The sequence below is a fragment of the Artemia franciscana genome, chromosome 10 (genome assembly GCF_032884065.1).
Source record: "Artemia franciscana chromosome 10, ASM3288406v1, whole genome shotgun sequence".
In the NCBI taxonomy this organism is placed as follows: Eukaryota; Metazoa; Arthropoda; class Branchiopoda; order Anostraca; family Artemiidae; genus Artemia; species Artemia franciscana.
In genome coordinates, this window is record NC_088872.1 from 25,461,873 (window position 1) to 25,474,317 (window position 12,445).

At 35.3% G+C, this 12,445-nt stretch overlaps 1 protein-coding gene across 3 annotated transcripts in view; it reads right to left on the minus strand.

Annotated features, from left to right (window-relative positions):
* Positions 1–12,445, minus strand: part of LOC136031971 (very long chain fatty acid elongase 6-like) — a 51,136-nt gene that overhangs the window by 16,611 nt on the left and 22,080 nt on the right. For all 3 annotated transcript variants that reach the window (XM_065711998.1, XM_065711997.1, XM_065711996.1), the window contains exons 3-4: positions 4,854–4,992; positions 61–273 (exon numbers count right to left, since the gene is read on the minus strand). In XM_065711998.1, coding sequence (XP_065568070.1) covers positions 61–273; positions 4,854–4,992 — 352 coding nt within the window. The remainder of the gene's footprint in view (positions 1–60; positions 274–4,853; positions 4,993–12,445) is intronic.

Sequence of the window (12,445 nt, forward strand, 5' to 3'; positions counted from 1 at the left end):
ATCCCCTCACCCCCTCCCCCCCAAGTAGGATGACACTCATAAGGTTACAGTATTTCTCACCTGGTAAGCCCAAAGATTGACTGAGCATCCAACTACCATTTGAATGAGTTGTGCAGCAGTAATCACCATCGAAATAAATTTTGGTAATCTGAAGCCAGACGCCCGGAGGGCATAGTAGGTGTACATAAAAGCATGCACTATGAAATTCATAACAACAAACCATCTTGCTGGAGCTGTATACTCAGCAAAAGCGTACCACGAATAAACAAGCACCTAAAAAGGATATTTCAATATAAATCGATCACTAATGATCAAGCGAAACATTAAAGATCTGCCTTCCAAACAGTCGTTAAATGAACTTAAACTGTGTATCTATTCGTGAAGGGGATGGGATACGAACGCTCCATCTTTTATTTGTCTCCGTGACGTCTCCTATTTCTTTGTTTGTATTTCCCCACAAAAAGGAGCTAAAGATTCAAATCTGTTCATACAGTCAACCCTGTCTTTTCTACAGAGATATCTACTGGGAAAAAAACCTTTGCTAAACTTTTGTCCCTGATAGCATTGCCATCTCTTAGCATCCACAGTTTTGTTAATCAAATTTTAGCAGTATTGTAACACAGGTTTGTTTTAAAGGAACTTGATTTTTTTTTTTTTTCAATTTGATTTTCCAAGTATAATGCAGCAAACACTTTGTTCTTCTTGATGATTATTTTAGCTCGAAGGTAGTACGAATCGAATACGCAGGATATAAATCATGTTATTTTTCAGGTGGATTCAAAGACAGACACAATGTGAATACTTCTGAACTCAGACGGTAATACCAACGCTTTGAAGCATCTATAACATGCTGCATAACCGTTTATCGCTCATTCTCAATTTATAATTGTGTCCAAAACAAAATGGAATTTCTTTTAAGTTAATTATTCTAGAAATAAGATTGAGTATATGAAAGATTCCTCCAGTGGGTTTTCACTCACTGGTTCTGCTTGCCAAGGCATAGATAGATATAAATTTATTGCCACAAAAGCCGCTTTGGGCCACGGCAAAACAATAAAACAGGACGCAAAATAATAGCACCGGTTTGCTACTTCATAGAAGGTACGGAAGAAGGCCATAATTAGTGCATTTAGATAAACGTCTAAGCGTTGTACGAGACTAAAAAGGACCCCATTCTCAAGCCCTGTTCTGCAATGAAAGCGCTTCAATTCGTTCCTCACTTCCTACGTTCATTAAGGGTTGATATTAACTTGTGTTATCTGAATAGGAATAGAAGAACCTTTTTGATTTTTATTAAGGAATGATTCCTTCACTATCTAAACAACCTAAAGAATAATAAGAACTTGTAAAAGTAGTTGGTTTTTATCGTTCCTTAGCTTGATTTGATAGAGAAGGAATCACTCCATAATAAAATAGACCTACGTTGCCTGAGCAACGTGAAGTGTTGCAGCAACCTTTTGTCCGGCTTCGCCGGCTAAAGTGTTACGAGAGCAACACTTTGGTTTTGTTTCTTCGCTGTCGATCAGTAATCACATGATCAAAGGCTATTCCTCAGCGTTGAAAAAACAACAACAAAATAGTATCGAAAGAAGGGACTAAATTGACTTTGCAGCCAGTTGAACTTTATCATTTTCAATCGTAGACATCGTGACGGATGAAAACTTGGAACAATATCGTATATAATCTAGTTGGTATTATAAAACTATCCGTAACTTTTCAGGATCAAAATACCACAGACGACACTCTATTAATTATTACGAAACTGCCTCGTTGTTTAACGTTATCGCTTGTACCCGTTGCGTAAACACTTAATTCTAGGTTACAGTGAGCATGGGTAGGCTACACCAACTAGCAAAAGTTACAAACCCCTCTTCACTAAAGATGATTGTAGCCAAACAGACGATTATTGCTTACAAGTCCCCTACATGTCTTACCACTGGAACCAAGTCGGTCTTACCATCAAATACACTGGAAACAAATAATAGGTACATCAAATAGCAAAATTTGCAAACCCCTCACTGCCGAAGATGATTGTGAGCTAACAGCCGATTTTTCCTTACAAGTCCCTACATGTCTCACAATTGGTATCGGCTTATTTTTGGTTTCAGTGTGTACCCTACTACTGAAGTTGTCAACTCCTTGAAACTTTCGAACTAGCATATCTCATGAAGGAATTTTTGTACCAATATATGGATGACATATGCTTTGATCAGCTCATCAAGAGCTATCGATTGCCGTCGAAAAAAATAATTCTATCTGTCTTAGTTGAAAAGTTGATTTTTTTTTGCCGTAGGCCAACTTTCTAACGTCACCACTTAGAAAGGAGCAAAGGATAAGCTCCAATTTCTTTAGCAATGAGAGAACTTTTAAAGTTTAAGAGGTACATCTGATAACATTTCTCTACCTCAATCCCAAGTCCGAAAAAACAAATGATAAACCCAGCCAAAATCACGGCAGCACTTTCGGACCCGTGGGAAAATGCCGCTTTTTTGTTTCTGTAAATTTTTCCATTTATCTATCACTCAAAGAAGATATAATGGCTGTGGGGCCGGATAACTGCCACATATATTTAACACTTATAGATTTTAGTCCATCTTCAATTTGAAAGTGGTGCCTGCCTGCTTGCCTGCTAGAACGGAGCTTTCCACTCGAAAGCAGAAACATGGTTTGTTGAAACGAAAGCTTGGCTGCACAACTTCAGATACTCCTCTCTGACATAGGCTACATAACTCCACTTCACTTCGCACACCATGGGCTCTGGCTCGTGGACAAGCAAAAATCATCCTTTTTGTCCCCAGGCAAGAGTTCTGCGGAGCTTTCCAAAATGTAATGCCATATTCATCAATCCGGCCTGAGGTCCACACTTTCCGTAAAAACCGCACAGGTTAGACCCTTACCAGTTTCCAGGAATAAGCCGACATCGGCAGCATAGAAAAAAAAAAAAAAAAAAAAAAAACGGGACAAATCCAAAGTGTTGCTCTTGCAACAGAAATAAGAAAATTTCTCCTATTTCTCTTTAATCATCTCAAGTTAACATCATTCCTTAATAAAACGTAGAAAGTGAGGAACGATGAGAAGGTTAATTAGAATAACGCTTTCTAAATAAAACAGACCTTCAGTTAACTTATGTTTTAGTTTGACAGTGAACAGCTATTTTTGAATCGTAGATGAGAAATTCAGCTTCATTACTAGTCATTTCAGGGACAGTTTCATAGAAATGAGCTATTATTTTTAGTACGGTAATAGTTCAAGCCAGGAACTTAACTTGTTTTTATAATTTAAAATCAATAAAACGAGTAGATTCCTTCATCTAATATCGGTTAATTTTCGGTTACTGGAAACACTCCAGAAATACGCTTATGTTACAGCTTAGAACACCGGTTTCATAGGTACAGAAACAAGGCGACGGATGATACAATGCAATGGACTTGGGCTATATATTTTCACATGGGAGGGAGGTGGGTTAGGTTAGGTTTCCATGGTTTTCCTTTTAAGGTATTATTTTATCATCTTGTTTTGTTATATTTCATTTGGATTTACCTAACTTCCCTTCTTGGGCGTGTTTCCGACAACCGATAAGTACCTTTGCATATTTCGAAAGCTCATCTTCTTCGCGGTAGACGGCCGTGATTGTGACAAATAAAAATGGGTAAATATTATACCTAAAATACTACCTAACATATTTGTATGTGCTTTACGCAGGATAATATATTCTCCAGCTGCTGCTTATGGGGCAATTTTTCGTACTTTTAAATTTAAAGTTATCCAATTTTTTCGCCAAGAACCAAATATTCTGGCAAAGTCCACCTCTTCTTAGAAACTCAGCTCTTGCAATGAACCAATGAACAAAATTGTTAAAGAGTCAAAGCTGCTTTCCCATGAGAAAATTTATTGCAACTTCAAAGGAAGAGGGCGAACATGGTCGCAGTCTGTATCTAACTAGGGATCCTAGGAACGTTCATATTCTAGGAATATTTCGGGACATAGAAACTTTTCAATGGTAGAGTCAAAGTATCGTCACTTGTCAGAGACGAACTTGCCCTACCTTCAAAATAGTAATTTAGAGAAAATTGATAGTGAACTCCGAATGAACGGGCGTTTATAGCATCTGCTTAGCTCTCTTATCCGCTTGAAGTTTCTAGATTAAGAAGTTTTAATGACAGATTTTAATTCTTCATCAAAAACTACAGTAGGCAATGTTCACAGTTTGTTTATTAACCTCAGGACACAAGTAGAATAATTTGTTTCTCAAAGCATGATAACACTTCTTCTAGAAATGTGAATGCCTAATTTGCACTGTACTGCTAAATACTCGAAATTTGGCACGTCTTTGGCTCAATCTGCAACCCACCAGCATTGTCTCTGGACGCTAGAGAGTCTACACCTTAAACGTTACAAAGGGTAGTGCCAAATTCGAGAGGTAGAGATAAAGTTGGCCATAAACGTTAAGGTTTATTAATTTATCATCGTTACCTCCTGTTTGTAAGAATTTATGAAAGTTAACGACCAATTGTCAGGAACATGTATAAACAGTGTACAAAAGTACACACTGTTTGTACATGCCGTGACACTGACAACTAAGAATGGAATGGAAGTAAGTTAGACATGAAACTTAGAAGCAGAGGTGGATATTCATAAATAAACGCAACTGATCTTCTGGAACAAAAACTTTTTGGAAACTGTGATGGAAAGCGAGAGAAAGAGTAAGAAAGAGATAGAGGCCGAAAATAAGAACAATAATTTTGATTAAATGAATCAAAATTTGATTCAATGAAAAATCAAGTGAATTTAAGGAACTAATCATGGTAATATAAGGTCACACAAGGGTATACTAATTGCAAACATTTTCTTACGGTGGCATGATGATACCAGTGGAGAAATATCAAAGGTTGTTTCCTCAGCACAATAAATATGGTATCAACCAATTCAGGAACTTTCGAGATGACAAAAGCCCAAGTCCAAAATCCAGAAACTCGATTGTGTTCGATAAAGCTGAAAGATAAAAATAATAAATGCAATTTATTTGTCACGTTTATGCAAACACTTGAAAGGAAGATTACCATTAAGTCAAATTGACTTTGATAGATTCCGATGGGTATCCCGAGGGACAGTATTAAGTTCAAGTTTGCTAAACGACTTGAATTTGAACCAAACTTCAGGCCAAGGCAAACAAAACTGATGCCCATTAATAGATTTTCTCGATACATGACTTAAATCATTTCAAGCAAAGGCTTAAGTCGAGTGTCATTTTTAACTGGAATAATATTATAATAAATAATTGCTTTAAATTCTGAGGCAATTTTTTGGTGGTATTGGAGAAAATAACTATCGTTAAATACCATTGGGCGACTCAAAGTTCTTTCTCTTCTTAATCAAAGCTTGACTGATAAGAATACATTCATACTAAATTCATATAAATTATTGGACAAAGCTTTGCTTGTCATGTAAAGTTTCATCGCCCCTCTTTTAACCCCAATAAATACTGACTGCCAAAAAATTATTTCTATAAGCAAAAAAAAATATTTTTTTTTGCACTGGCAAACCAGAAATACAGTAATTAATACGATTCTTTCCGAGACTATTACTGAAAGTTTTTGTTTTCAAGTTTCATAGTCCTTAAGAAGATTTGGGAGATAATTCTTTGAACTAAGATAAGGATATTGGAAGCCGCACTACTATGGGAGGTGATATATGACCCTGAAACTTGAGCATTTTGAATGGTTGAGAGACATTCTAGCTGTCTTCCAGAATAATTGTCTAAGGATAGCTTTGGGTACTTGCTTGAGATATTCTATATCAAGCAATAAGCTGGACAAGAATGTGGCTCAGTCCCGTTTTCTAGGTCAATAATGAAAGAACGGTTGGGATAGCTGGGTAACACTTTACCAATGAAGGATGATTGGTTGCCAAAAATGATGCATTTTGGTCATCCATCTGGGACACACGAAAAGCACAGCACTCTTTAATAGGGTGGAAAGAGGTCATAAAAAGGACTTAAAGGAAATTGGAACTTCATGCTAAAGAGTAAAGAGTAATTTTGGACAGATTGGAGTGACTGAAGAGCGTCAACTGCTGTACTGGCCTCAGGATGCTTGGCACGGCAATGTGAAGTTAGTAGTAGTAGTGGTCATTAAGAATCATAGCCGAAAGCGCTAAGAGCGCTAACCTTGGGATTAATATTCCGCAGCAGTCATCATTCTGTAAACAAGATGCATTCTAGCCTTGTTTTTCATTATTTTACTATTAGCCTGTTTGTTTGGCCAACAAGTCATTATCTCACAAAAAAGAAAAAGTGGAAAAAGAAGAATAATTCTGAAAAAGTTGACTTTCGAAAGTTGATTATCCAAAACATTTCCCCTAGAATTAGCAAATTTTCAGCTAGAATAAGATCGACGTTATTAGGTTACATGGGATGGTTGTACCCATTGCATTTTTCTAAACAGATAAAAACCACACGACTGTGACTTTCTTAGAATTGGTGAATCGATTCGAAACTGTTGAAAACAATGTATGGGTGCAGGTAACTCAAAATAATGAAATGATTTTTGCACTAGATTTTTTCTTCTAAGAGAAATTCCTGGCAGCCAATAGAAAAAAATACAAGTCTATTTCAGTGAAGCTTAAGTAAGTTGAGCTTAAGTTGAAGCTTAAACAGAAAGTTAAGAATAATTCTGGAAAAAAATAAAACACAAAGTTAAGAATTAATTTTTGAACTATAGCTCCTTGGAAGTTCCAGTTAGAAAAATCAAATCTAGCCATCCATCCAATACAGTGGTTCTCAGCCTTTCCTTAATTACGGCCTTTATTTAGATTTTTTAAAGATGTTCCCAAACCCCCCTTTCTTATTTACAATACTTGGAAATCACCACACAAAACGAAGGGTTTGGTAATATATTTTCGGAATTAACAAAAGCGATGGGATTTTTATTTAGAATTAATCATCTTACTTATGTGATAATTAAGCTCGAATCTGCTGTGCAAATATCATAATTCTTTGTTGAGTTTTGGTCAAGGCCAATCCCATGCCATCTTCAATACCCAGCTTATTCATGGCTTTTGTCTAGATCTGCAAAAGAGTTGAAACCCATTTCCGGAGAGGCAAGTAGAGGCAAATGGTACCAATTTTTGAAAAGAAAGCACGGAGACTTTAGGGTACAAATGTGTACCCTAAGAGACTTTGGGATGTCAAAATTGAGATGTCAATTTTTCTCGAAATATTTCGCGTGCTAAGAAGTCATTTTGTAGCTCTAAAATACGTCCTATACGGTACTTGATTGGGAATGTCAGCAACAGGACACATAAAATGGGTTTCTAACTAAGACAGTTTTCTCATGACATTGAATTTCAGGGTACTTGTCTATTATCCCGACCACACTCAAGAAGTGAAGTTAGGTTAATCATCATGAAATATACCAAAATCTGACGAAAATTTAACACTTTAGTAACAAAATTATGGAAACTATAACAGAGAATTATGGTATTTTCTATGGAAGGGAGCCAAATTTGCTGTGATTAGATGAAAGACGTTTATAGCAACGTTTATAAGGGTTATAGCGACCACACCAAAGGCTAATGAAATATACCAAAATACGATGAATATATAATACTTTAGTAACAAAATTACGGAAAATACAACAGAAAATTATAGATAGCAGGCCGTCCAGAACGCATTATATGAAATACCAAAGCTATCATAACCAACTCTATATATTAAATATTCAATTAAAATATACCTACATAGTAGCTTATCTCACTCAGATTAAGCTATTATAACCGAATACAGACTGAGAAACCGGTTTTACTCAGATTAAGAACTTGAGTGTGGTCAGGATAATTGAAAAGTAGGAATTTCAGACCCAAGAGCTTTGTGGTGTTGAAAATTTCCTCGCTTAGGTTATCCATTACTTCCCCTTTGGATTCTTCAGCTTCGCTGAAAAATTTGGAAGCATTGAAAAGTTTCTATGAATTACATTACTCTGTCATTTTTGAAACTTTGACATGAAAGCCCGGATACTGTTAATGAAGTAAATAATGTGGGTTTCTTTCCTTAGCAGTTTTAAATTTATCTTACTTAGCTGGTCCAAAATGCCAGATAAATAAGCTACTTTTTTTTATTCCAGTCTCGTCATTACAGCATTTCATAAACCCAAACTTTCCTTTTATTTCTAAAAACTGTTTTATTTAGTTTTTAGTTCAGACCCGGGCCACAGCATTATCTTTTGGTAACAAGCAAATAACAGTGTTGAAAAGAAAAATGACGTGATTACAGCTACTGTTATTGCATAATTTTTTGAAAAAAAAAATGGATAATAGGAGAGAATTAGATTTCATGAAATTGACAATTGCCCAAAAAGGGTCGACTAGATCTTGTAAAGGTTTTGGTCGAGCCTTGGTAAAAAGACCAATTCAGTAAACAATGTAGCGTTTTCTCTTTACTTGCGACGGACCCTGGTTCAATTTCGTATGAAGACCCGACCTCAATCCAAGAATAGATGGGGCTCCATTGGTGCAACACACTAATTTTTCCTTTGTATTATTTCTTTCATTCTTTCAAAGAATGAATTTATCATCTCCACAACATCTTTATCATCCGTAGTAATTTTTAATTCCCTATAAACTGAACTCTTCTTTGATTTCCTCTGAGTGAATATTCCTCACAAAAGTGAATAATTGGGAACATGACTAACGTCGGTCGGTTGACAAGTTGAAAGGGAAAGACGGGAGATGCCGCCTTTATTTAAAATAAAATTTATTCAATTACATCCACGGGCATGTTTAAACACGTCTCTAAATTCTATTGTTGGACAAAGGTGTCTTACGCAATTTAATATCGGTACTTGTGTATTATTCAGAACACACTCAATAAGTGAAGTTAGGTTAGATTTGGTATCTTCTATCACTATGCGTTCCTTCTCGTAATGTTCCTTCTTGTAAGAGAATAAAGTCATGTTGTGTCCATTGACGCACTCTTTTGTTGTGGGCAACAACTTTTTATCCAAGAAAAACATAATTGCCTCTTTTTCAGTCTTTGGCAAATCCCAAATCTTCATTTCAAAATCTGTGTTCAGACACTATCTTCTATCACTATGCGTAGCAAACTAAATCGAGTTTTGTCTTTGTGGCTGTGCGACCGATTTTTCTCATAAAATGTACCTGCGTAGTAGTTGGTTTCACGAAAGAACCTATCTTCACTTATTGAGTGTGTTCTGAATAATACACAAGTACCATATCGGTACTCTCTACAGAAACTATTAAAACCGATTTTAATAAAAAAAAGTGTGAGGATTTTTCATTTTTTTGCAACTTCCATTGCAATTTCATTTGATGCCTGAAATACGGAGAGGTTTTAATGGAATCTTCTCAGTTAAATTCAACTTTTGTTTCTTCAAGGCAGCCTCATGTTTGAAAAAGTCCAGTTTTCTTCTGATATGTTTGTAATATTTAGAGCTTTGAAGAAGAAGGTGTTAAAGATTCAGCAATAAAATAGCATTGCATAAAACACACCATGGCCTCTCTATGTCCCTATCAATTTTTTTTTTATTTTTCTCTAATCAAAATTTTAAGTTGTTCTCTAAATATTTTTTTTATCGCCTGAGGTTAAAAACTTGGAATCTAAATGCTTCAAAATTTTGCTACATTCCAAAATTTGGTTACTTCAAATTCTTTACTTAACAATAACTTAAATAAAAGGAGAATCTATATTAGTAGGTAAACGTATCAAAGACAAATGTTTTTGAATAGTTTCGCAATGACTTTCAGATCAAATAAGTTATTTAATAACCTGCAAACATAAAGATCTATCGCACACAAACGACAAAAAGAACATTGTGATGACATAACTGTCCGCAACAGTTATTTTCTTGGGCGTGCATGCGGCAATCGAGAAAAAAATATGATTGAATCATGGAATTGTACTTCCGCTAGGTGTGAAGATCCACTGTCGTAATCTCTCTGATCTAAAATTGCCAAAGGCTTGGTTTTTGATTTATTTATATATCCCTGATTTTATAATATGCCAAAATACACACTTCATTTGAAAAAAAAATTCTCGGGCGTGCTTACGGCTCCCGAGAAAAAAAAATATGGTTGAATCATGAAATTACTTTACCGCTAAATGCCAAAACACGCTATCCTCAACTTTCTGATCTAAAATTGTCAAACACTCTTGATTTTTGATTTATTATATATTTTTGATTTTATAATATAAGCCTATACACAATTGATTTTACGCCAAAAAATTGAAACATAGTGTCATGATGATGAGCCTGATGGGGCCAAAGGCCTTAAGTACCAGACAAAGAGCGAAACAAACGAGGGGAGGAGAAAAAAGCGAATATACAATATGACATATATATATATATATATATATATATATATATATATATATATATATATATATATATATATATATATATATATATATATATATATATATATATCTGTATCAGATGAAGAGTGTGTGTATATTGTCAACGTTTATTCCTTTAATCAAAGAATCAATTTAATAATACTTTCAAAAATTATTTTAAAAGCACTACTAATAGTTAATTGTGCCCAGAAGCTTAGCGTTCTGGTGGTTGACTTGTAAGTTTGTTTCAGCTCTTTTTCTTTGCGTAGTAAATATACCGAAAATTTTTATTTTAAATAAAAATGCCTGGTTAGTAAAAATACCGTTTCTAAAATACCGTTTTCTATACTGACAACATTCAGATGAACCCTTCCTTTTGGAACTCACACGAAAATTGTGAATGGCCATATCACTGGGCTGTATTATGGGTTATAAAATATTTAATGTTGGATCTCCATTAATTACGGTTCAGTATTCCTTATATATATTTTTCCTTATTGCGTTGATTATGAATAATAGTTTGTACTTGAAAAACATAACGGCCTGCAAGAAGCTTTTTGCCAGAAGAGCCAAAACAATTAAAGATACGCATGGCTGCTAGTATATGTGATCTTGAAGAAAAAACGCACGAGCATCTATGGGCCAAGGTTAGTTTTGAGCTGATAATTTGGTTATTGTAGTTAGATTTCAAGGTGCGTCAAGGCAGATTACCTTAAGTTACCTTAAAAAAAACAAGTTTTTGTCATGAAATCATAGAGAGCCGTTAAAACTTAAGTTAACTAAAATTATGGCAGATGTAGGGAGGGGGCTGTTACCTCTCTCAAACCAGCTATTACAGCAAGTTTGGCAATATTAAAGGACCTATTGCGGTTTTATTTGCTTTAAATGGTAAATTTTTGTAGTCTAATGCTAATGAAAGACAGTAAATAAATAAAAAAAAAAACATTTATAATTACCAGCCTATAAATTTTTAACATTCTAATATGTTTTCAGTAAAACACAAGTTAAACTTGGCATAGATTAGAGTATTGAGGGGGCTGCTGCCCCCTTATATAGAGTATAACTTCTGCTTATTTTAGGTTTTAACTTCGATCTTTACTTCCACGTGAAAAACTTCTATCAATTTAATCTCTTTATGCATTTTTATAATAAGGAAACTATAATATGTACGGTAATGCGCCTAAAGCAAAACGAACCCACATATGAGAGCTACTTCCCTCCCTTATAAACTGATTTATTTGTATCACGGTTTTTGATACCTTTTGGCAAGGTCGTTCCTAGGGTTGGTGGCACCCAGGGCACAATTAATTAGATCCCAACCCCCGACTCGAACATAAACAAAAAAGCCCCATCCACGGCCTTTTGGTGCTATTTAGTCCAGTATATGTTATTAGCGTGTCACCCAGTACCGCAAAATGGCAGAAAACCTTATTGAAGCGAATCTACTCTGATACTTGAAAGAGGTATTAAAGTTTTAAATGCTGGTTCAATCTACATTTTCTGCATTTTTATGAATAATGACCCAATACGATCACAATAGAGAAATATACCCTATAAAAAATTCAGGAAGAGTACAAAAATTTTCAGGTCATGATTTCCAATTTCCATGAGAGGCAAAACTTCTTCGAACAAACATTGATTATGGAAGAATACCACCTACCTCCTCGTTTCACCCTAATGCGCATACTGAGCGCAAAAGAACTAAGAAAGATGTGACAGAAATAATACATCTTCTGCTCATAATCGTACACACTATTTGTTCAGATGAAGGGGAATTATAGGTTAATATCTCTTCTGTCCAGATTGAACTGAACTATCTCCACAATAATATAAAAAGAAGAATCTAGAGTTCAAGGTTTCAGGTTCACCCACCACCCTTCAAACACTTACTTCCTTCCATAGACGTTGGTCTTCCTAAAGAAACAACTAAGACGCTTATCCCTACATCTGCTCACGCTTGTCTGACGTTCAGTAGAGCTTCCCACTAAATGTCTTGATGGCAAGAGTTGAAATATCTCAACGTCAGATCAGATCCCGGTCCTAAAAGGCTAAGCACATTAGCTCTTGCTTCCCGCTAACCTTCGGTAAGATCTGACA